This window comes from Brachyhypopomus gauderio, chromosome 9, assembly GCF_052324685.1.
Source record: "Brachyhypopomus gauderio isolate BG-103 chromosome 9, BGAUD_0.2, whole genome shotgun sequence".
Lineage (NCBI taxonomy): Eukaryota > Metazoa > Chordata > Actinopteri > Gymnotiformes > Hypopomidae > Brachyhypopomus > Brachyhypopomus gauderio.
Window position 1 is genome coordinate 12,861,042 of NC_135219.1, and position 26,681 is coordinate 12,887,722.

At 40.4% G+C, this 26,681-nt stretch overlaps 2 protein-coding genes across 4 annotated transcripts; one reads left to right on the forward strand and one right to left on the reverse strand.

Annotated features, from left to right (window-relative positions):
- Positions 1 to 1,251: 1,251 nt before the first annotated feature.
- On the forward strand, positions 1,252 to 4,644 carry LOC143523109 (uncharacterized). The gene is made up of 7 exons (XM_077017289.1): positions 1,252 to 1,530; positions 1,746 to 1,809; positions 2,291 to 2,415; positions 2,650 to 2,722; positions 2,849 to 3,085; positions 3,242 to 3,415; positions 3,797 to 4,644. The coding sequence occupies exons 1-7, from the start codon at positions 1,504 to 1,506 to the stop codon at positions 4,003 to 4,005; spliced, it is 909 nt and encodes a 302-aa protein (XP_076873404.1). The 5' UTR covers positions 1,252 to 1,503; the 3' UTR covers positions 4,006 to 4,644.
- On the reverse strand, positions 3,536 to 22,448 carry coq8aa (coenzyme Q8A, genome duplicate a). Of its 3 annotated transcripts, none has more exons than XM_077017268.1 (15): positions 22,291 to 22,448; positions 18,975 to 19,125; positions 18,009 to 18,377; positions 16,590 to 16,656; positions 15,014 to 15,088; positions 14,170 to 14,295; positions 12,725 to 12,810; positions 12,443 to 12,583; positions 11,215 to 11,296; positions 10,737 to 10,830; positions 8,491 to 8,632; positions 7,656 to 7,763; positions 7,386 to 7,451; positions 6,165 to 6,251; positions 3,536 to 6,078 (listed from the first exon to the last, which is right to left on the reverse strand). In XM_077017268.1, the coding sequence occupies exons 2-15, from the start codon at positions 19,104 to 19,106 to the stop codon at positions 5,785 to 5,787; spliced, it is 1,869 nt and encodes a 622-aa protein (XP_076873383.1). In that variant the 5' UTR covers positions 19,107 to 19,125; positions 22,291 to 22,448; the 3' UTR covers positions 3,536 to 5,784. The 3 variants fall into 3 exon arrangements, with proteins under 3 accessions (XP_076873383.1, XP_076873384.1, XP_076873382.1); XM_077017269.1 differs by having other exon boundaries at positions 18,048 to 18,377; positions 18,948 to 19,125; XM_077017267.1 differs by having other exon boundaries at positions 18,948 to 19,125.
- Between the last annotated feature and the right edge of the window lie 4,233 nt (positions 22,449 to 26,681).

Consider the following 26,681-nt stretch of genomic DNA (forward strand, 5'->3'; position numbering starts at 1 on the left):
CAGCCTAGTGTCTGTTAGCTGAAAGAGGACATATATCCTCCACTACAAACTGATTAGTGCTGTGGTACATTCTGCGAAGCCTGAAATGTGCCAATTAACCTTACACAACCAGCTGCTGGGAACCGTTGGAAATGAAGAGAGTAAAAAAAGGTTTTTATATTAGCAAAAGTTGAGATGTAAGCTTATAATTTGAAATAACAAAATAATCTAAACAGATTTGCAATGTGGTGATTACTCCCCTAAGCATGCCTTTAGCTCATGAGAGCTCCGCATGCCTGCTAGATTATCTGATCTGTGTATTTGTCCTCAACTGTGATGATGTCCTCATCATTCTGTTGACATATTAACCTGAGAACATAATGTTGTTAATAGGGCATCTCTGGTCAAAAGGTCAAATTGTGCAAATCTTGACTAACAGCTTTGTTACAGATTTCTATTCATCACTGACGAACAGTAATGGCATAGTTACCTTGAAAAAGTAATCAGATTACTGATTACTCATTTAAAAAGTAACTTAGTTACGTTACATATTACCTGATTTTAAAAGTAACTACGTTAGATTACAAGTTATTTTAGTAGTTACATTCAGCAGCAAAATACGTTTTTCTAATACTCACTTTATTGGAAGTGTATTTTTAACAGTAACAATGTATCTCCTGACATTATGTTTGTGTTGCTGCGCGGTATTATTTTGTAAATGTATTTGTAAACATAATACAAGCGAACTATTCAGTCAGACAGCTATTTGTTGTGAAACGAAATACAATTACAATTTCAAGCATTTTTAAGTACGTTAGCCAAAATTCCAGCACTTTTCAAACCTGGAACACAATGCAACATTAAAATTCGTCAGGTAAATGTTCCTTCCCCTGTTTTTGAGGGGTGTTACTTTACACTACCACAGACAACACTGCACAGAATGACGTGAACGCGCTCGCGCTCTCAAAGGTTAGCGCGCAGCGTGCGGAGTCGAGCGCTACGGTCAGACGCTAAAGTATAAGTGAGCCAAGAAGACAGCATATATGATACTGGACTGGAAATAGTAACCCATTATATTACTCGTTACTGAAAAAAGTGGTAAGTAACGCGTTATTGACATCACTGCTGATGACATGTGCAGGCCTCATCAGACACCAACTGTACTGTATATATTTAGCGAAGACACACAAACGTTTCATGAAAAAAGTGGCAAATTATTTGACCAGTAGATGGTGCTATGAGACAAAATTTGAAATGCACATAGTTTTTAGACCTTTCCTTTCCAAAATACAGCACATTGTTTAAAGGTCCGAAGATCAATGTTTACAATACCTGACAAACATCTTGATCACTCATTACAGAGGCCTCTTCAGACAAGCTATGTGCACTTTCATTTCTTTTTTTAGTCCAAGGCTGTGTCTGGTTCCGTCTGTATGAACAGTGGGATGTTAATGTTAAAGAGCAGGAAAGGGAAATCGTCTTTCGGTTTCGATATCGTAAAACTGGATAGTTTTTCTTTCAAACATGTTTAGTCGCTGGTTTAATAGAGAGGTAAGAAATATGTACAGTAACTTGTATTTAATAATCTAGATCTAATTAGTAAATAACTTTCAGTTGGTGGACAGAATTCCTGCAAATAAAAAGCTAATTGTAGCCTTGTATAACCCTGCTACTGAGTTTGGGGAGGCTATAGGCCTATATAACAAACTCCTGGAGCAGAATTTATGATTTAGTCTGAATTCATAATGCTGTCTCCTCTTTTCAAGACAAGCAAGAACCTAAGGGAACGAATCGAAAAACTGGGTGCATCGGTGAAACTAGTATTGCAGGGTAGGTCACGACTAGCTTTGTTATTCTCGAACAATTATTCGCAATTACTTGTTTCCCCTCGTCTGTCTCTGTCTTTATAATCAATTCATAGATCAATTGAAATGTTGCACACGTCTTTAGTCTGCAATAGTACCTGGTCATGTCAATCGTGTTGTCTTCAGACTGATGTGAATTGTGTGTGCAGACCTAAAGGTCGGTAAACGTTGAACTAACATTTGTGTGTGTTTAGAACGTTCTTAAATTAAAGTACTAAAGCAGTCCCCTATAACTGGGAGGTGTTTGTGTGTGGGGGGACGGGGGGGTGGGGGGTGGGGGGGTGTGACGGACGGACCAAAATGTACTGGGAATTATTCACGTGTTAAATGTGTTATTTAAATGATGTATCAGATTTTTGTAATAAGGAAAACACTTCTTGTTTTGTGGACATTTTCTTTAGGCTACTGTAAATTGGGTCAATCATAAATGCTTCTATATTCTGTAGATGCAGATATTGCTGATACACAGCTGCTTACCTTGACGAGGGAAGATTTAAACGAGCTTTTTCCTGGTAACAGAAACTTTCAGCTTCGTAGAAGAATGATGGAACTGATCAGTGAGGCAGTGCAGGTGCGTTTACACAACTAGAGAATTTGGAGATTTTCTGCACTCTCCTTTTCACACAGCACTATATGCTGGAGATGATCTCATCGACCTTAAAGAGACTCATATGGGTCTACAAAATATGTTAAATAATCTTCAGATTATTATGATTTTCAGTTGTGCATACCATTCAATTTGTGTTTTTAAGCATGGCTCCTTAAACATTTATCATTTTAAAAAACATTCTGGATTCATTTTTAGCATTCTATGGCACCAGAGCAAACGAGTACAAGCTTGGACACATTAAGGGGTCTTATTCAGAGGCCAGACAGAGGTGAGTTTTTATCAGTGATCATATAAACAGTATGACTACCACAGAGAATACATGCATGTACACAAATAACCCCAAATGTTCACTATAATCCCCCATGGATTATTTACTGTGTTGTGATTCATGGAGGTGAACCTGCTGCTGAAGGCATCTGGAAGGAGCACCTCCACACTCTGAGGGACCTGGAGAAGGAGCTTACACTTGCCTTGGATTTTATAAAATCTCACATTGAACTAATGGAGAACCTCACTGAAACCCCAATGAACGAAGCAGCCAGTAGTTTAGAAACCACCGTGAATCACATACATGCTGACAGAGAGCCACACCTGCCTGCAGCGTCCCAGAGCACACCGCTCTCACTTCCTGGTGCGTTATGGGTAAATCGTACCAGGCCCTAAACACGAGCTTATTATTCTCATCATATTCCGGTTTACTTCTGCATTACAGAACGCTGTTATATCACTTTGCAATACTGTTTATATTATGAAAATTTGGTTAATTTTTTTTACTTTTCACTTGCAGTGAAAATCCACTCAGTTGTGTGTGGCAACACTCTGGGAGCTCATGATGCGATCCTCAAACATGTTCACACAGCGGTGCACAGCAGTGCAGAGGACTGCAACGTCATCCTGCTCTTCTGTCCCATAGTGTCCCGAGAGGGAACAGATATCGAAGCCGCAATTCAGAAAGTTCCAGGTGAGTGTGAAGGTTAAAATGGAGAATGTGATTTTTCTCTATTGTGCTGGCAATTTAAGGATATTGTTTTTTTTGTTTTTTTTTTTGGATCAGTTGTAAAAACCACACAGTACAACTAACTGAACATGTAGTTTTATGTTATACCATGTTCATTGTGTCTAAAAGTCCTGGTAGCTATGTAAGAAAATTTATTTTGCTTTATTACCCTTTTCCAATACGTAATAGAAGGACTCCAGGTTGGGTTAATGTCTCTGATCTGCTTTTGCTTAGAAACATACATAGAATTAGGTGGATGCACAAACGTAATATTGCTTCAGCTGTTAATGTCCATTCTTTAAATGTGTTTAAATTCTCTTCTAATGGGACCTCTTCTGTAAATAGTTTCCAAAGCAACCATCCTGGTAGTGATGCATCACACATTCCATCAGGACCACGCTGGAGTAACTCCAAGGATTTGGTCTTCCAAACCAAACATAGTCAAGTGCGTGAACGTGATGTTCCATGAGTCCGAGCCAGGGTTACTGCTTGGATGTCATGCAAACACACAAGCAATAGCCCAGATACAGTCAGCTCTGCAACAGTTCAGGTGAAGCAAGAGCCATCTGTAAAGGTTCAACGTCTTAAAAATGTAAGAACATTTTAATTATATAGATACACGTCAGTATTGCTCAGACAGAAAAACTGCTTTCATTACCACTATCAACAAAAAAATGTGGTCTTGAAATATGTTGTAAGAACTAAGTGTCATTCATCACCCTATGGAAAACACTATGTAAGTTCCTAGATCGTGAACCTTATTCATTGGCACTCCAATGTCTCTTAAATATGACACTAATTTTTTTTTGCTTGTTCCATGGTCACGACAAAGACTAAAGCGACTAGAGCATTTGCAGTTACTGCTCCATCATTGTGGATTTCTTGTGTTTTAATTATTTTCTCAGTTTAAGCTGCATCAGATATGCTCTAAAAACATTTATTTATGGCAATTCCAACCTCAGCAAATACATTTAGTGAAACTAATGTTGGTATAATCTGAAAATAGAACTAGGCTGTGATTCTAATTGTTTTCATGTTTCACACGTCTGAATCACAAATCTGAAGTACATTTGGTTTGATTTCTCATTATTACTGGAATCACCAAGTTTAATTACCAACTCCTGTTTTAGGGAACGTTTGTGTGTGAACTACACCACTAAAACCATTAAATAAACAGGCTACTTATCACTCAATGCACTCATCACAACTTTGTTTATACAACTTTTTTAGGGGGTGGAACCAAAACATGTTCCAGGTTCATTCCAGCTTTTAATATGAATACTGATGATAGAAATATTAAAAACTGTCTCACCCGAATATATATATATATATATATATATATATATATATATATATATATATATATATATATATATATATATATATATATATATATATATATATATTATATAGTCATCACTGTGTTAGTTCCCATGTAGTTACTACAGGCACCTTTAAATCATACAACAGCCACATCAGTAATGATGATTAATTTCCAAACTGTTCCAGCACATGAAAATAAAACCAAACAGAGCAGATCAAGTTAGCTACTGGATTTTCAGTTCATGGAATTTTCAGTTCATACACACAAACCAGTACAATGTGAACATGACAATCATTCCACTGCTTCAGACTGACAACATTAACCAGGTCCATGGATGATTAGTTCAAACATACTCTCACAATGTAGGAGAATGCTACAAAAATAGATTTTTGGCAGAAAACCGCTGGCCAAATTTCTGTTGAAGGAGTGTGTCTCAAAGTTCCAGTAGAGGAACACCTGAATGGATCAGGGTTGGGGTTGAAGGGTCAGGGTTTGGGTTATAGGATGAGGGTCATAGGGTCATGGGGTCAGTCCCTTCTGTAGAGCTTAGACAGCTTTTATTCTTGTGCGATTATCATACATGTAACAAAACAAAAGCAACAACAAAAATGCTGATCTTATTCAAACATATAAGCCTTAAGTGCTCTGGACCTGAACTAAAGGCCCAAACTGAGATAATAATTAGGAGAGGTGACCCGCTGGCATAGTTGGCAAATTTGCAAGGTCTTGAACTCCATCAAAATATTAGGTAAAACACCCCAAACTCACATGGGGATCTTATTCCTCCGGTACATAACAGATCCTCACTCCAAATGAAGGACAAGAGAGTCCAACAACGGATAATGTACCAAGAACATGTTGTGATTTAGGCTTAGAAAAGGAAACAGTGCCATGATTTTACATTCATTTCCGAGTCCTTGGCAGACCACAGGAAGCCTGGTTAAGCTTCTGCCCTGCCCATCTCCTGACACGTCCTAAGACTGGGCCTGCGTCTGGAGGACAGAGTCATTCACGGCTGTTGTCCTTTCTGCCGCTTGCTCCAGTAGTTAGCGTAGGCATGTTGGAACATATTCTTGCAGCGCAGCTTGGCATGGAGGTGTGAGCAGATGAGGAACGAGCCTCCCATCTTACGGTGCAGTGAGTACGTCTCCTCAGGAGGGGGCGCCAAACGCTGTTTCAGCATGATGGGGATCAGGTTGTGGATTCTCTTGGTGGTGCTCTGGGAGCCGAAGTCGAAGAGCTCGTGTGAGGAAAAGGCCTCACCCAGAATCATCACTGCATCTATGTGGGCATTCTCCATAGCCTGTGGCAGGGGGTGTATATCAGATTGGGGTGTATGTAATAATCTTCTTCACACACAGATGCACAGTATGAGGTACAGGACCTTACCTTTGTCTCATATCCTGTGAGAAACTTCATATCTATTGAACGCTTCAGCACCGCCTCTCTGTCGCCATCTGCAGCTGCTTTAATGATCTATTACCACACAAGCTCAAAGTCAGATTACACTTTATTGTTCATCAGTACGTGGGAGTTTGTCTTTGCTGTCCAACAATTCAGACAGAACAGATACTAGGGCTGTCGTGGTGTAAGAATTTCCACTGCGGTAAATTAACAGGGCTCCACACCGCGATATGCGGTATTATCGCCATTTTTGTTGTTTTCACAAACATATCCTGATTTAAGTGCTATTATAAACACGTTTTTATTGCAAAGGAAATAATGTGCTAGGAAAACCAACATGTTCACCTTATGTGGTTTCAGAGAGGATCTAAGTGGGGTAACAATGTTTCCGGCAGCACTAAAAACTCTCTGGTGGTGTGCTCGTTGCACAAATACACATGTACTTGCGGGACACTTTAGAAAGCAGAGGAAATCTAACCTGGTTGTCGCGCCACCAGGCGATCAGGTAGCGCGAGCTTGGCATGTGCGCGAGCTCTCTTAGTTTCCCCGTTTCACAGCAACCTTTCGCGCACAGATTTTGCATACTGCATATCGTCTAAATTGTCCGGCTCTCTCTTTTCATTCGGTTGAAAGCCGAAATGCTCCCAAACTGGCGAAGTCACATTTGGTTTTGCGACCAGAGTAGCCGCAATTGTTTCCATAAAAAGGCCACTCAGAAGCAACGGATACGAACGTTTTTAAATAGTAATTAACATCCACCGCACACGCAGCAAAGTGGCTTACGTGTAAAACAAGAAGAACCTTGTGGAAAAAAAGAAAACACGAACATCGCGGTGTGACGGTTGCTTGGAATTCCCTGCGGTTGGCAGGTGAATATCGCGGTATTACAATATTGCGGTTATTGCGACAGCCCTAACAGATACAAATGCATCTAATGCATGGGAGTTACAAATACACACAAACACACATACAAATACACACACAGACACACAAATACACATACAAATACACAAATACACATACAAATACATACAAAGACGCATACAATCTGCACATACAACAAAGCTAAGTACTTGTTATACACACCCACACATACCACATACACATCACAACTGCAAAAAATACAAATAATACTAATCCTATCAAAGATTCCTAATAAAACACTAATATTACTAACAAAATATTTTATCAAATGACCCTGCTTACCTCTATATAGACATCTGTAAAGCTCTCATCAAAACCTCGCGTTGCTCCAAAATCCAGTAATGAAACCTGTACAATGAAGGTTCAATTACTGAGCTGGATTACCCTAATCCAACCCATACCTTAAAAGGCATATTTCATACAACAGCAGCATACAATAAGACAACAAAGAACAGCAGCAACTATTTAAATCGAGCTTATAATAAAGAATAAATTCCCATCAGCGTCCTTCCATAACTTTGACCCTAATAGAGAAGAACAGAACAGCCTTACCTTGTGGGTTTGTGGATCATAGAAGAAATTTGACCAGTTTGGGTCTGTCTGCATGTACCGAAACTCAAACAGCTCTCTTAAGCACAGTGTCAAGATGTTCTCACAAATCTGATGAAACAAATATAAAGCAAACTGGTGCTGATAACCACTAGGTGGCAACATTGCACTAAATCTTCCCTCCACACCAGTGGATGGATGGGTGGGTGAATTTACTAAAGATTTACCGATTTACATGGTAGCAGAGAAGCTGTCTATGATAACACATTAGATCAACATTATTGGTACAGTGTGCAAGAATATACATTTTCTTTTATACATTTAAATTTCCATTTTAAAATTTCCATTAAAAAACCCAATATGGACTAATCTAGGGTTAGCTCTAATCTTGACTGGTTTATGTGCCATATTTGTCATTTGTGATTTTCACCCCAATTAAAATTTGTCTTCCACATTAACTCATCTGTGCAGTAAGAACACACACACAAACACACTAGTGATCATTAGGGTGCTGTAGTGCACACATGCCCAGGGCTGTGGGCAGCCCTAGCCAGGCACCCGAGGGGCATATGGGGTTAAGTGCCTTGCTCAAGGGCACTTCAGTGCTGGCCTGGCAATCGAACCCATGACTATCCGGTCACAATACAGGTTCCCTAATGCAATACAAGTATAACTAACTTGTATATAAGTATAACTAATTGCACTAAGCATGTGGTGCACAGTAGTGAGCATCATTAGCGTCTTGAGCTAATGTGGTGAAGTCAAAACTGCGATGTCCCACTTTTTTAAAAAAAACCTTCTAACTGCCCCAGCTGGGAAAACTCAGGATTGGACACACCTCATTTTTGAGCTCCTGGGAAAGTCCTTCAGCTTTGTCCAGGGGGAAGCCGGAAACCAGCTCAGTGGTGAGGATATGTCTGCTACTCAGCTCGTCAATCACACCAGGAACATAGAAGAAAGGGTGGTCTTTCAGCAGCTCTCTACAAAAACACCCAGCTTACAGTCAGAGAGGAGAGACCCTAACATAAAACCTACCGTTTTTCCTATTTTTGAGTTTACAAATGCAGAATTTTTTCCGAAACCTTATCATGTTATCATATCCTCATAACAAAACTTTAAACCACTGATTTACAATTTTTTTTTTTTACTGAAATGTATCAACATGGACATTCACTACTGTTGTAATTCCCTGTTCCTGGAATGTTCTTGGAGTGGGCATTGAAATGGTTTGGGCGTTTTGCTGTGTTGGGCTCCAAGTTCGCTGACACTATAGTTCGGTTGAGGAGTAGAAGCAGCTTCATTACTGGAAACTTTCAGGCTATGTGGGTTCTGCTCACTCTGGATTCATGGAGCTGGTGAGGTGACGCAATGTAGGTCATTTCCTGTACAAGTCCTGCCTTATTGGAGTGGATGTACCACTTCCATCTCTCTATCTCTCTCCTTTGTGTGAAACCTCGTTATTCACCTTCCGTCATCAACGGACGTGGTCTGTACAAAGGGTCAAAGACTGGGGGGAAGGGATGGCGTTTGGTAGCCTTGTCACTGTGACTTAGGTCAGTACCTATATTTACTACGTGACAACACATGGACACAGTTCCTTCACATCATCGAAACCCGATGCTGACACAAAGTTGGAAGCAGGGCAGGGTTTCTATGTTCTGCGCTGTGAAAATACAGAGGGTCACTGTACAGTCAATCTGAATTCTTGAAGGGCTATTTAGATCATTTGCAAATGTTCCTGGGAAGACATGAAGGCTGGTGAGGAAAGCCCATGTTGAAGGGCAGGATTAATGTGGCCACCAGGTTTACTTAGGGTTAGGTCAGTGGTTCCCAAACTTTTTCTGCCGTGCCCCCCTTTAGTAGATGAGAATATTTTTGCGCCCCCCCCCCCATATTGACTAGGGATGTGTTGAAAACTTACAAAAACAATAGGTTCACAACTTTGGTCAAACATGAAAAAAATTAACTGCAAGAAACATTTTAAATGGTTCAAGAATTCTAAATGTAATTTAAAATAAATAAGGAGATGAAATAAGAGAAACAGCAATACATATGCGGCTAGTTTGCAAGCGCAGACATCACGCAGAGCACAAAGCATGTAACGGCCAGAAATATGTGTACTGTCTCTTTAAGGGAGCGAGTTGAGCGTGCGTATGGAATATTGTTTTTTTAGCTTTCCGCCGTAGACCGAGTCAGACCACTACTCTTTAATTTATTTCTGTAAGTAACGCATTAAATGAGCTTTGGACAACTCACCAGTTCATGTATGAACAGTGAAGTATTGCTGGAGCCCAGGTTTATTTTGGTCAACCAGCAAATAAACGGACTACCGTTTAATACCACCAGCGCGAGTATTAGGGTTGAACTAACTCCGAAAAGCAAGCAATACAAGCATATAATTAGAGTGAATAGATCTGTTTTTATGGATCGGTCACATTGTCCCCGATACCCGATCTAGAATTTTTTCAGATATTAATATCGGAATCGGTGCATCCCTAATATTGACACATGTGCACGTTTTACTTTCAAGCTCCGCGCCCCCCCTGCAATAGCTCCGCGCCCCACCTAGGGGGCGCGCCCCCCACTTTGGGAACCACTGGGTTAGGTTATGGTTACACTTTAGGGCTAGGTTATGGTTAGTGTAAGGATAGGGTTAGGGTATTGTTTTGGTATGGTTAGAGTATGGTTAGGGCAAGGTTATAGTTAGGGAATGGTTTGGGTATGGTTATGTTAGGTATGTATATGGGTATCGATATGGTTAGGGTATGGCTATGACTAGGGTATGGTTAGGGTATGGATATGACTAGGGTATGGGTTAGGGTATGGATATGACTAGGGTATGGTTAGGGTATGGATATGACTAGGGTATGGTTAGGGTATGGATATGACTAGGGTATGGGTTAGGGTATGGATATGACTAGGGTATGGTTAGGGTATGGATATGACTAGGGTATTGGTTAGGGAACAAAAAGCAGATGGCACCAGAGCCACCTAATTTCTCAGAAAAGCTAAGAAAAAGAGGAAAGTTATTCATTTATTTAGGACTGTTAGAAAAAAAACAGTGAGTCCTTGTGTTTAACTCACTTGAATTTCCGGGCACACTTGGCCTCTCTAATATAATCACACTCCAAAGCCAGCTCACGTCGCATCACATCTATCAAGTGCTCTGGGAACAGACCTGCTCAGCCAAACACACACACACACACACACACGGAAAAAGTAGACAATTAGTGAAAAAGTGAAAAACTGTGAATCAACTTTAATAAATGACTGATAAATTAAATCAAATCATGAGAAAACTTCAGTTCCTTTCTCAAAAGGAGGAAACCGAAACCATCTTCTGTAACATATCAGTGTTGTTTAATTAAAGAATGACGAGAAGTCAGAATCAGAATGTTTCCTCAAAAATCCATCTTGCACATGACACCAACTATCCTTCAGAATATAGGAATGGTTATAAGTTTTAGCTTAAAATATATCACTAATAAAGTGTCATGCTTTTGATATAGCAACCATGACATACAATACCAATGGGCAATGTGTAAACACCAAACAGCACCACCTTCAGGCAGAGCGTTGCTCATGCTGAGAACCGTCATCAGGTTGTTCACGTCACTGTTAATGCTCTGTGCGACTCCAGGGTACTGCAAAACAAAAGTAAAACGTACTGCAATTCAGACACAGACCTATTCCAACAACCAGGAACCAGAACCAGTCCAGCTTGCAATCCTAATTAGGAACTGTTTGTTGCCTTTCCTCCAAAACATGTTCCGCTGTAAAAGAAAGCAGTCACGCAGCGGAGCTGGAAGAATTAGGTTACGGTTAACCCTCACATTATGTTATGCTCGATGGGGCACTGGTAACAGGCCAGTAAACCAGATGACTGTGACGCTGTGTTCAGCTAAGACAATGGTGGAAGCTGATGTTTGTCCACACGAGCCATTAATAATATTAGGTTCAATACATTAAACAAATAGTGTTAATATTTTTCCAAGACTATTTAATATTGTTTTATTTGTTAGATTCACACTGTTCATTATCTGTTATTTGATTATCCATTATTATTGTTATCTGTCATTATCACCATGATCCATGCTTAGTGGATCCATGCAAACCAAGATCTGTTACGGCAGTACAAATGCTCACAGGTGCTATGCGATCTAGTTACTACTGTTTACTTCTGATGTGCTGCACTGTACCGCACCCTCTGCTAATGTGCACTGTACCACACCCTCTGCTAATGTGCACTGTACCACACCCTCTGCTGAGGCCACGAGGGCTGGTTCTCTGATCGTGCCGATGTTAGGGTTAGCGTGGTTAACCCCCCAGACTAGTGCACAGTGCAGAACAGTGCAGTGCACAATCCCTCGTTGGTGGAAACCAACAGTACTATATAAATGACCAGATACAACACACAGCACTACTGTGAGTGTTGTTTTGTGCATTATGCACCACCTTGCTGTGCCACGTCAGCATTCTCAAACTTGATTGCTAACCCTACACACACACAGGAGCCCTACAAACACTACAGGAGTCCTACACACACTCCAGGAGCCCTACACACACTACAGGAGCCCTACATACACTACAGGAGCCCTACATAAACTAGGAGCCCTACATACACTACAGGAGCCCTAAATAAACTAGGAGCCCTACATACACTACAGGAGTCCTAAATACACTTTACAGGAGCCCTACATACACTACATACATACGTTCCAGTGCTTTGTGGGCCTTGTTATTAACCATTTTAATGACATTTTGCTAAAATCCATGATGTTGTTTCTCACCTGGATCTTCATGGCCACCTCTCTGCCATCCTTCATCCGAGCTAGATGCACCTGGCCAATGGAGGCAGCGGCAAATGGCCTCTCCTCGAATACCTCAAGAGTGTCCCTCCAGTTAGGCCCGAGGTCATCGTTCAGAACTTTCTGCACATGGGTATGTGAACGTACAAGCTGATCAACATGCATCCGAGTATGAATACTGAAATTTGCAAAGAATGTGCTTAGCACAACATTCCAGAAGTTGATTTGATCATTTGAGTGGTTTTGTGTTCAGGCCGTCCATACCGTCATCTGTTTAATAGGCATGAAGTCTGCGCTTTGACGAACCCGCTCAAAAATCTTAGCAAGCTGAGGATTGATAAAGGCGTCATCTAGAGAGGGAAAAAGTGCAATAATAAGCAGTCATGAAAAGCGATACATGTCCTAAAGGAAACGTGAGATGAAATATAAAACGTGAGATACTGTGAAATGAATTAATACTCTTCCAGGACCATGAAAATATGTGTAAAGAATAAACGTGAAATATAGGACCAACAATGAAATATAGGAGCAACAATCACAACTGCCCACAAAAAGGCAGTCCAGACACTGTCACGTGGGATGGTGTGTAAAGGATGTACCATGCATTATTGTTTTGGTTATAGTTGCTGTAATGCAACACATGCACACATAAATCCTGATGAACTGATTTAATTTTAGAAATTTATTTCACATTTCACCAAATGCCCTTCTGAGACTTCTGAGAGTTAACGTATTAAAAAATGATAACTTGTACAGGCATGTAATGGGGTGAATAGCAACCAGTACACCCCAGTACATTAGTGATCCATAAAATACACCCCAGTACATTAGTGATCCGTAGAGTACACCCCAGTACATTAGTGATCCGTACAGTGCATTCACACTGCAGCTCATGAAATGCTAACTCAGGAAAGCAGCACAGTCCGCTAGTCCAGCTCACATGGGCATTTGAGATCACTGATAACACTCATTATATATGAAGGTATTAATAGCTGGGTTCACCAAAATCCTAGCTGTGCTTGGATCTGATGGGAGCCTTCAATGAATCTTTGCAATTCGTCCAGCGGTTTGTTAGAGCCTTGTTGCATGTATGTGTCACTTTGCTTTTACTGTAAACACTTTGCACGAGTTTCTGATAACTGTGTACAACAGGCTGCACCTCCAAGTGAAAGGTCAGCATTCTCTGCAGTGGTGAGGAGCTTATTTTAAGCTTCCCTCTTGCCAGGATTGTCACAGTTGCTCCATGAATATAAATAAATAAACAAATAGATATTATATATATATATATATATATATATATATATATATATATATATATAAAACATTGCCACTAACATGCAGTGTCTATAGCCAGTGTCAAGAAGGTGTCCCCCAGTTAAAACAGTGGTACAAAGTAGTTATTTTGTGGGTTGATAGTAATACGTGGTAGTGGGTAACGGTGGTGGGTAATAAAATGTTGCCCTTAAGATTCAATAATAATAATAATAATAAGTACTTGGCTAATCTAGAGTAACACTAAAACAACTCAGTGTTTGAACAACTGCAAACAGCAACCACCATCATAGTTCCTTCTGTACTGAAGTGAGTGGTGTAACCTACTGAGTGATCTAGGCGCTTCAGATATTTATATATTATCAGAGGCGCTATAAAAATGACTATCAAATAAAAAGACGTGATATGAAATGATTTTTTAATGTGTCTTCACTCACCCTGAATGCTGAGCATCTGACCCAGCTTGAGGGCAGCTCCGCGCACCTTACACAGCGTCCTGACGATACGCTCCGCGTTGGCCTCAGACAGGAAGGGGCTGGAGCTCAGAACAGCCCGCTTGTCTCCTGGGAGAAGAATCGGCTCTTGGGTGGTGGACATGGTGGCACAGATTTATTGGAGAACATTTTTTTTTGGCCTTCCTCTGACATCCAACTGTGCCCAATAACGGTACAGGCCACTCCCACTGATTATCGTGAAATGCTGCAAACAGTGGAAGGGGCTGATATGGAGAAATCCAGGCATGGGGGGCTGGAAAAGGCCGGACTCAGAGACCCGCATTTTGTTGTTTGGCTGCTTGGGTTTGTTGTGAGTTTACAGTCTTTACCATTGCAATAAAACTGTTTTCATTAAAGCATTTTCCAACTCTTCTTCACTTGACCCCTAATCAAGTACATGCAAGAGCACATTTGTGATGACCTATATTATTTGCTTTCATATTTGTTGCCTTATGGTTTTGACTGCATTCAACCTTGCAAGGGTGAAATGAGTATTCCTGTCTTATGCTTCAATTTAATTATTAAGAGATAACAGCTAAGGTCTACATTAAGTCTGGTCCTCTAACCATGACTACATATAAGTTCTTTCATCAACAGCTGCAGATAAAATGAACAATAGAGGCTGACCTAACAGCAATAATGTCCCAACAAATCAATGACTAGTAATTCAAATGATAAGAACTATTACTTTATTTTGTAACTTCTAATACAAACTTTAAACTAAGAAAGACTTCAAACAAGACAACAATTTAATATAAAACACAGATTGCCAGACAGACGGCCTTACCGTTCTTTTCCTCTGAACGAAGGCTCTTCTTGGCCACCTCAGCTAATGCTCCAATCCCAAGACCTACTGCAAGACCTGTGGAACAAACAGAGGACATCTTTACACACCTCCTGTGTACTTTAACTGTGTACTAACACACTAACAAACAGAGGACATCTCTACACACCTCCTGTGTACTTTAACTGTGTACTAACACACTAACAAACAGAGGACATCTCTACACACCTCCTGTGTACTTGAACTGTGTACTAACACACTAACAAACATACTGTAAACTCTAAACACTTGCTGTAGTTCCAATAATCAAGATTCATTCTACATACAACTATATTTATTTACATAATTGTATAGATTTATATGCATACATTTATATTGTTTATATGAAAATACTATTAATAGTCTGACCTACAAAGGCATTTAAATTTACTGGACTAGAGTCTCAATACATTTACCAGCTAACCAGTGATGCATCCTGAGATCAATGGAGATCATCTCAAACTTCACATAAAAACTGCTGGTCAATTGCATCTCAATATCTGGCTCATGAGTGAACATTTATAGCCATGCAACCTTCTAGATATCTGACTGGCATTATTATATACACTGTATAGCAAAATGATAATTGTGGTTAAACCAATTACCGCATAATAAAACAATGAGAATATAGTACAATCTGCAGTTGAACAGCTGAAATTCCACCACTAATAGTGCCCATCATCACATTTCCTGGCTTGCAGCTTTAAAAACATGTTTCTGCAGCCTTTGCTGACATGTTATGTAACAATAAAGTGTTGCAACAACCCGACTTTGTGAAATTTAGGAAGAGCAAAAAAAGAAGTTGTGAAGCTGGCAGTAAATACACAATGTTACTGTAAGTAGCAAAGATCACATTATAGTTATGAAACCTAGCCCCATTCCCAAAGTCTTCATAGCATTTTCTTAAGTGCAAGAGAGCTCAGTGTAATACTGGTACTACCATTCAAACATGCTCTTTGCTTTACACCGCTCATGGGAAACATAGCCCTGTGCTTTCCCTGTTATGCTCACGTTTTAAATACTGTGGTATGTTCTGAACAGGTAAAACATGTTTGACTGTTGAAATCACATCTAGGGTTTAAATGTTATGCTGGCCTTGCACCAAACGAGTTTTCAAGAGATTTTACTGATACAGACAATTCTCCAATATGAGAACAAAAGCAGGAGTTGTGGTGCAACCCTGCCCTTGTTCCTCTGTAAGGACAGTTCTCTCAACCCTGCCTTCTTGACATTCAGAGACCACGTTTTAATCCAAACTACATAGTTCAATCCAAACTAATAGTCATACTGAGTGCAGATTAACTCAATCCCAGATTAACTCAAACCCTGCCTTCAGAGAGATATGCTGAATGTGGCATCACAAGCTATTTGCTTCCTCCTTCAAAGGCCAACAGGAGCGGGGGGGGGGGGGGGGGGGGGGGGGGGGGGGGTGTCACGAATACATAATGTTGGTGTGTAAGTGCAGAATAGCTAAGCAAAAGACAGATTCCACTGTAGTAAACATTTGCTTTTAGACAGATTGGAACTCAATTTGCACTACCTCCAAAATTTGCCAGTCTTCCCAGTCGTGTCACAGGGACTTTTCTCTCGCGTGCTCTTTCACTCAGCTAAAACACAAACAAAACATTTCAAACATAACATATCATGTAGATGTGCCATATATTTACATGCCATCTTCCTACAACTACACTCAACTAAACAAAAACAACAACAAAAATCCAGTATTCGCCCCCAGGCAACGTTCAATTTAACAAAAACAAATATTACAGGTATTACAGGGTTGCGCCATCCATAACAAACTGCACTTTGATGTCGAGACATGCGGCTGCAATTAGAAATATCCAATCCATCCAAGACAACAGAAATGATGAGTAAACTTTTCTGCAGAGCAGAAAAGTAGGTATTTCCAATTGAACGACACAGCAAATTAATGAACAAAATGAATTATTTAGTATTTTAGAGTAGCAGACATTTTGTGACTAAGGAGCTCTCACAGAGCTAAAAGATTAGATCAGTAGATCAGATCATTGAGTGCACCAAAAAGACAATGAGTATAAGAGACTCTAGCTCTCTCGCTATAAGATTTCCAAGATGTAAACATTCCTAGTAACACCATTGTATGGGACTTCAAAATGAACAACACAGCTGCAAACCTGCATAGCCATGATGGGAGAAAGAATTATCAAGAGGTCATAGCGATCTCATCAGGATAATGCATAAAACCCTTGTGTTACTGTAGAAGACATACAGGTTGATCTGATGACAGCTGAGACAAATGCGTCAGTGCACTTAACAACGAAAGACTTCATGGCCAGATTCCACGATCCATGTGTGACTGGCATCTTGAAATCACAGACATACCAAATACATTCTGTGACACATTCTGTGATCGTTAGTGATAGTTGGACTCCCCAGCAAGACAATGATCTCAAACACACTTTCAAGTCAACAACAGATTGGTTAAGTAATCAGTCCTAAAATGTCCTGGAGTGGCCTTCTCCCTCTCATCCCATAGAGAATTTAAAGAAAGCTGATGTACTAGAGAAGACATCAAACCTCAGTGACCAGGACACTGAGGACACTGAAGCTTTTGCACAAGAAGAATGCACAAAGATACCAAGGGAAAGGTGTCAGAAGCTAAATGAAATCGCTTATTAGAGGTTATCAAGGTAAAAGGAAGCATCTCCAAGTAATGAAGTTGGGGTCTGAAAAACACATGGGGGATGCTCTAATATTTCCAGAATATTTTCCAGATTTCCACTGCAGATTTTAATCTCTTTTGCCTTTTACAAATGTACATCTGGCAAACTCACACCATGCCCAAACCCAAAATGCCAAACCCTCTTGAATATTCCTCCAGCAAAGCATGCCCGAGAAGATCTAGCTGACACAGTGAGCCAGTGTATAGAGGTGTATGTACCACCTGTTTATAGGGTTTGGTGAGATCTGGTGTATGTACCATCTGTTTATGGGGTTTGGTGAGATCTGGTGTATGTACCATCTGTTTATGGGGTTTGGTGATGCCTTGCTTCGCCTCTCTGGCTTTTTCCATGTCCTCGGCTGTAATGCCGCCCACTGGAGAATGGTCCTGGTGGTAGGAGCGAGTCCCTGTGAACTGCTTGCTAGGGTCCTTGTAGCCCTTGAACAGCTCAGATCTGCCTGGTGGCTGGCCAGATGTCCTGGTTGTACCCGTGCTGGCATCTCTGAGATCATCGGCCTCCGAGTTGTGGTCCGCACCCTCAAAGCTGTCTTCCTTTGCACAAAAATCATACTTGGTGTCCACATCTGCATCGACGTTCGTCATGCTTGGTGACCGACCCGTAAGTTCCTACAGCCAACACAGATCAGAAAGAGAGGTTACTTTATATCAAATGACCCTAGTAGCATCTTTTTTTTAGCAGTGTTTGTATTGGTGCATAAACTGGTGCTTCGATAATAGTAATTTCATGGGATTTAAATTGCATCATTTAGCATTATAACAGCAGCACAGTAAGGTCCTAATTACACAGCCTGTCACTACATTTTTTTAACAAGTGAGTTTTTTGTACATTTCTTTGTATTTCCCTACATTTAGATCATGCTTTTTGAGTACTGAAACAATTTGGTTTTCATTTGATCAATGACTAAAGTGCACAGAACTCAAGTGAAGTGCAAAGCACTTCAAAAATGTGTGAAGATTACCTCTGTTATGCAAAACATCTAATGATCATCTGTATAAACATATCATCTTATTGCTGACAGCTGTGCTTTACCCACAGGAAACCCACAGTCTGTTGAACTTGTGAAGTTCTTTAAGAGTAGCAGGTCACCATATTTCAACAGATTATGGAAATGACACACAAAGACAGGTGGGGGGACCTTTGTGTCCATAGTTCAGGTGGACTGTGCAGAGAAACACCTGTATCTTGTGCATGGCCGCGCTCACGCTCTGTTCTGCTGTCATCTGCACGCTCTGAGTCACAGTTCCCCCACGATGCAGTGCGCTGCTCTGAGTCTCAATCACTGCCTGGCTCAGCCTGGCCAAGCCCCTCATTAGCAACAGCATGTCTGTCGCCATGGTGCGTCCTTCCCCAGACCTGGGAGAGAAAAACGAGTCGGTGAGGAGACGGACGTGTCAAACATGTCATGCTGGGTCACACTGCAGAAAAATATTTATCCTCATAAATTACGAGTGACTGACATTCATCAGTGACAGAGTGTTAGAATGTGGCGTTTCTTTGTCCACAAAAAAAAAGTCCACAAAAACATGTTAAAAGGTTTTAAGGACAACAGGAACAAAAAAAATGTGAGTAAGCCTATTTGAAAAAAAAGAAAAAGTTCAAGATTTAAACCTACTGTCTTATGGAAGCCTCCCCCCCACCTCCCCGTCCCCAAAATGGAGAAAATACAGTGACATATGAGTCAGTCTGGCAGTCTCTGCTCTGTCTGACAGATCAACAGCTCTGGAACGTGAGCAAAACCCAGCTGTTATCTCCACTCCACCACACTGAAGGTTAAACATTTCATGCTAAGACTAGTTATATCCATACTAATACAACATGCCCACTCAGAAGCACAGAGATAAGACTGCTGGGGCCCCACTGCTCTTATATGCCATGTCTAACATCTTGCGCATGCTAAGTACAGTTCCACAGAAACAAGCACATTTATTGGTTACGCTTCCAAGTTCCGACTCCTTACAACACCAATGGCTACCTAACAGAAAACCCTAATAATGATTTAAATAGCCCCTGAATGCTTGGCTGCCCATCCAGACAATGAGAGGGCCTTCTCCTCCCCCTTACCCCATATTGTTGCTGGAAAACAAGTATGATGCTACAGAAATTCAAATTATTATTAGAATTTATACAATATATTATCATCATTCTGAAGTCACAGAAATGCATTCGGAGTTGTGTATCTGTGTTTACAGAGACTCTACACGTAAATTCGTCATCATTTTGCTCAGGCCAGGGTTATTCAATGAGAATGTGTCTCTGTGTCTGATCAACCATATGCCCCCACTGCAGCCTGTGTCTGATCAACCCCGCACCTCCATGTCTGATCAGGCCTGCAACTCAGCCATTACCTGTACATTACTAGACATGTCTTAACTGGTTCTCATTCCCTTACAACAATATGTTTTAGGCAGGAGGCAGTGAGTAATATTTGAATTTCAAAAATATTAAATTAATAATAAAGTAATAAAAGCAGCCTATAGTTTGTTTCTATCATCTACTTGTGTTTCCTGTCATTTCTATCTTCTTAAACAACCTACTTCTGACACTGGCTTTCTTGGCAGATGGTCATGGCACGTAATACTTTTCTTATAACTGAAGGCCTGACTAAAAAATAGATCAGATAGTCAATTTTAGTTAACATTTACATATTATTAAGATTTCACAAAAAGACTGATTGGACATGGACACCTCAGCCTTGCCTTCAAAACAGAAGTCGCTTCTCAATTTAAAAAGACACCAAAAATGACATCAAAGTGCCACAGGGAGCAAGTTTCTGTAGCTACTGGGCTTGAGTTAGCTTTGTAGCTACTAGGGTTGTGGATAGTTTTGTAATGAAGGTTAGGGTTATTTATTTAACTATTAGGGTTAGTTATTTAGCTATTATGGTTAGGACTTTAGCTATTATGATTAGTTATTTAGCTATTAGGTTTAGGGTTAGTTACTTAGCTATTAGGGGTAGCAGTTGATTTTGAAACTACTAGAGCTAGGGTTTGTTTTGTAGCTACCAGTCATTTGACTTGTGCAGTCATTCAGGGCACACGTTACACTTGGGGCACACACGTCACACTCGGGGCACACATGTCACACTCGGGGCACACATGTCTAACTGTAGATGTGTAGATGGAGCGTGAGGACTTGGCTTAGAGTCAGAAACAAGTTAGAGGACACGAGGGCATGGTAACCAAGGGCACGTCCTACATTACCAGCCAATCAGGAAGTCTGTTGTGATGAAACACCCCTCTGCTTCCTGTTCCAATAGGACCAGATTAGTTTATTTGTAGTCCTAAGCCTAGACATGTCTTATCAAGTTACTATAAAACACTGTTGATAATATCGCACTTACTCAAAAACAGGAAATGGGGCTGTAAAGTTCTTCCTTAATATGGAAAACCCCCAATAAAAATCTATTTATCTACATTTGCAACTGAATGCAATAAAGGCAGACAATCACAATTCTTGTTTATAAACATTTGACCATTAACTGGATGGAAGAACCTACAGATTTATACAAAATCAGGTGTCATACATCATGAGGCAGAGTTTACACCTTAATATAGTTTAAATCTGCAAAAAAAAAAAAATTGAGTGACATTAAACAGTAGCTTCTGTATCTCTACAATAAAACACACTAAAGTGCTCCTGAGTGTTATCATACAAGTCAGGCATGACAGAGTCTCTCCTTGAACCAGCCTTGAATTTCTGTATCACCTCGCAAACATTCCACTACAACACTTTTCTGGCAGTCTGAGAATAAAAACAAACAACTTTTTTTTTTAGAATGAGAGATAAAACCTCTAATCAAGATCATGTTTAGTGTGTCCTGCGAAAGTGCAGCAATCAACGCTGCACACGCTCCCTCTACTGTACATTATACAGTAGTCATATACATCACAGACATATACACAGTCGTTATACAAACCGAAGGATTTGTGTGAGTAGGTACTTTATAATTGCATGTTATGTGTATTATGTGTTATATTTTCTAAAATGTTATTTAAAAACAACAGGTCCTGAAGATAAACATGTATATACAGGAAGTGACGGTGTAGGTACAGCCACGCCCACGTGGACACGTGTCTATCTGCAGCCACCATATTAGTTGCAAACATTTACACAGTTTTGTCAGTTGACTGCAGGGCAATAGCTATGTCCTTAATAAATGAACTCTTGACATTCATGCATGCATGCAAAGTTTTAAATGGCAAACAGAACGAACAAAATTTTGCTAACTTTAACGCTACATGTTTACTTATACACCAAATCATTAATGTATATTATACAGAAGAGATAATTCAGCATTGGCCCTGAATGCAAGACCGCAATGTAAGATAGCGAGCATGTTAGCTGAAGGACGAATGCCTCTCTAGCCCCTGGACAAACATGCTGTCCTAACTGTATCCGACCTTCTTTCAACATATCCCCTTAAAACACTCACGTCTCTGTATAACGGCATTAAATCTACATATCTGAAAAAATATGTCCTATATATGCAAATAATATATGCAACAGATAGACATTTACCTCCACACTTTACAAATTTTAACTGCGTTTTCCTCTGCGCTTTGCCAGCGTCTGTGTGGTGGGTTTTAAACCATGAACAGCGATGTTTACTAAATCTGTGACGGTGTGGAGGCTCCAGTTCCGCCTACGCGCCTTCAACTACTGGCGCTCGCGCACGAGACGCCGCCTGCCAGTGTGACCCGTCCGCTGCTATTGGTTCGTTATGTGGAAATATGACGTAAACCTCTTTTCTCATCGCGAGTTATAAAAGATTACCTGATGGCGAGTCTTAAAGGACACACCACTTCTGCCAAATCGCACATATGTACATTTGGGTCGGGCGAAAGTTGGCATTGTGTGTTTATGTATACACATGCTTAACTTTCGACTCAATGTGGTCTTCAACTACATATCCCAGCAGCTCTCTGAACCATAGCAACGTTTGGGCTGGAAGAATATCACAATGCGCATGTAATAATAGCCTATTACATATTCTGGTATTATTAATAATTTAATATAAACAACAATAATGCATTGTTTTCATATACTTTTCAGAAACGCTTGCAACAGTTATGAACAGACATTCAATACAGAACAAATACAGAATATATAACATTTGCACACAACAGTAACAAAACATGAGCAGGAACAGACGAAAGGGATAGGGGTAAAACTCGAAAAAACCCTTTTTATTGACAAACTACTCCAAATCATTAATTAAAACTACCAAAGTAATCAAATATTCTCAACTATAGCGTTTAAAATGTAAACAGGGACATTAATTCATTGGCTTGATGATATAACTGCCTCTATGCTAAGAATATTTGTGGTGTGCCTAAATATTATTTTCATTTTAAGATCAAGAATATCTCACCTTACTTCATTGATTTCATGTTCATGTTTTTCATTCTGTGACCTTCACTAACCTTTCCCACTAACCGGCTGATCACCTCCACTCAAGTTGGACACACCAGTCTATACTCTAAGAAAGCTGTAGTGATAAAATGTCGAAACCTTGAAAATCTTGGCTCAAAATGCACAAACATTCAGATCTGAAGCTTCCAAAATCTAATAAAAGTTTATTCTGGGATACCCAACTGTATACTCCTCTGCCACCTGCTGGTAGAAACAAGCCAAACGTTAAACTATGCTGATGGCTCACCCAAATGATGCAATTTCGTTGTCCAACAGGTGGCGTAGATGTTCTATAGACCATGACCAGAACCCAACTTCTCAGTTTATATTTGATTAAAGAGCATGATGTGTTGAAAATGTCCACTGAAGGTGTGGTTTTGTTTGGGATTATTCTATAAAATGTTCATCCATAAATGCAGGAACAGCAGTGAGTGGTTATCAGTGTTTGTTTACTACCATGTAAACATTAGCTTATTCTGTTTTATCTTAATTCTTTTGCCCTTTGCTGATAGTGTGTCATGCTTTGTTTGGAGAAGTGGTGACTGCCTACCTGTAACATTTGAACAGAATAGAAGGTGTGTGTGTGTATATATGCACTCACCCGCCACTTTATTAGGTACACCTTGCTAGGGTTGGACCCACTTTTGCCTTCAGAACTGCCTTAATCCTTCGTGGCATAGATTCAACAAGGTACTGCAAACATTCCTCAGAGAGTCTGGTCCATATTAACATGATAGCATCACGCAGTTGCTGCAGATTTGTCAGCTACACATCCATGATGCGACTCTCCCGTTCCACCACATCCCAAAGGTGCTCTATTGGATTGACATCTGGTGACTGTGGAGGCCATTAGAGTACAGTGAACTCATTGTCGTGTTCAAGAAACCAGTATGAGATGATTTGTGCTTTATGACATGCCGCGTTATCCTGCTGGAAGTAGCCATCAGAAGATGGGTACACTGTGGTCATAAATGGATGGACATGGTTAACAACAATACTCATGTAGGCTGTGGCGTTGAAATGATGCTCAATTGGTACTAATGGGCCCAAAGTGTGCCGGGAAGATATCTCCCACACCATTGCACCACCACCACCACCACCAGCATCCTGAATCGTTGACAGTATAAGGCAGGATGGATCCATGCTTTTATGTTGTTGATGCCAAGTTCTGACCCCATCATCTAAATTTTGCAGCAAAAATTGAGACTCATCAGATCAGGCAACATTGTCCAATTCTATTGTGCAATTTTGGTGAGCCTATGCGAATTGTAGCATCAGTTTCCTGTTATAAGCTGACAGGAGTGGCACTTGGTGTGGTCTTCTGCTGCTGTAGCCCTTCTGCCTCAAGCCCATCTGCCTATATATAGTGTGTGTGTCTAGAGAGAGAAGAAAGAAAAAATTCTGTACAACACAAGGTTTCACGAAAAACAAGATATTTCATCCAAAGGTCATGCAAGCAAAGTAATTCTGAATTTGTAGGAGGTCTAGCCAGTTTATATTTGAAAAAGGAGATGATTGAAAATTCTAAAGGGACTTGTGTTGTGGTTTTAGTGGGGGACCCAAGTGTTATTGATGAGTCTGACTGCAGTTGGGAACTAACTGAGCTTGTGATGAGAGGTTTTGGTCAGTAGAGACCTCAGTGTGTCGTCGAAGGGGAGTGTTGTGGTCAGTAAAGACCTCAGTTTCATGTCGGAGGGGAGTGTTGTGGTCAGTAGAGACCTCAGTGTCATGTCGGAGGGGAGTGTTGTGGTCAGTAGAGACCTCAGTGTCTTGTCGGAGGGGAGTGTTGTGGTCAGTAGAGACCTCAGTGTCTTGTCGGAGGGGAGTGTTGTGGTCAGTAGAGACCTCAGTGTCATGTCGGAGGGGAGTGTTGTGGTCAGTAAAGACCTCAGTGTCATGTCGGAGGGGAGTGTTGTGGTCAGTAGAGACCTCAGTGTCATGTCGGAGGGGAGTGTTGTGGTCAGTAGAGACCTCAGTGTCATGTCGGAGGGGAGTGTTGTGGTCAGCAGAGACCTCAGTGTCGTGTCAGAGGGTTTTGGAGATATCATGTCCACGATATGAGGTGTCAGTGATGATCTTGCCTGATCCCCACTGTGTTCAGGAGGCATGCAGATCCTGGAGAAATTTAATGGCTTGATCGGCTATAATTCTGTCCTTCTTTCTCTCCCACACACATTCTCTCTTTTTTCTTTCTCAGTTAAACCACATGATCCTGAACCATTTTCATATATAAGCACAGAAATTTGTTTAGCTGATGAGATGTAAAAACCACAAAAGAGTCATTATATAAACTTTAGCGACTTCCAACTGAAGGTGATATTCATACTGTCAGTTTGTAAATAGATATTTATGATTTCACCTATTTCTGCTGTTACCTTTCTGAGAGACTTATGGACTTACCAGCAACAAAAATTACCAACATAAAACACTGTAAAAATGTTAGTTACTTTAACCCCTAAGTTATTTACTAATATTAAATTTTTTAACTTGAGCAAAATAAGGTTTTTAGTTGAGTCTGCACTTTGGCCTTGTGTCCGTCTCAGGACATGGAAAATTAATTTTCATATTACCTATCAGCCAGTCAGCAAACCAGTCTCATTCAAATCAGACTGGCCACTACAGCACAGGATTTTCCACCACGTGACACCTTTTCTTTGTGTTGTTTTTCTTTGTCACGTTTTCTTTGCAAAAACAAAATAGCACTATATTTGTTAAAGGTAAAAATATCTGTTTTGAAGTCAGACATTGTGACCTGCAGTTAGCAGTGATTAGGCTGCAATGCCATTTTAAGATCCATTGTAACTCAGAAATCTTCAGTAGTAGCCTATATAACTACCAGTGACCAGTTGAACTACATAACTACCAGTGACCAGTTTAACTACATAACTACCAGTGACAAGTTTAACTAGCCTACATAAATGCAGTGACCAGTTTAACTACATAACTACCAGTGACCAGTTTAACTACATACTTACCAGTGACCAGTTGAACTAATTAAAACTGCAGTGATCAGATGAACTACATAAATACCAGTGACCAGTTTAACTACATAACTACAGTGACCAGTTTAAGAGTAACTAGTACTCTCATGGTAACTGAGTGACCTCTGGAGCATCTTGGCCTCAGTACATGCAGAAAACATTTAAGAAGGTAAGGCCCACAAACAGATGCCTGTGCCTGTCCACTGAAAAATTCTGCACATAATGATGTAATGTACATTTCCCATAAACATTAAAATGAACCATATTGTACATTCATATACAGGGCCGGAGTGGGACACTTTTTCAGCCTGGGAGTTATATGCCCAAATCCGGCCCAATATTATTTTTCCCTCCCAATCGGCCCAAACTAGAGATTGACATGAGCCGGCCCATCGGGAATCCTCCCGAATCTCCCGATTAGCCACTCCGGCTCTGTTCATATACATATGAATACATGTTTACATATGTAAAGGTATTATGTACAATTATGACTATACATAGGCTATAGGCCTACAT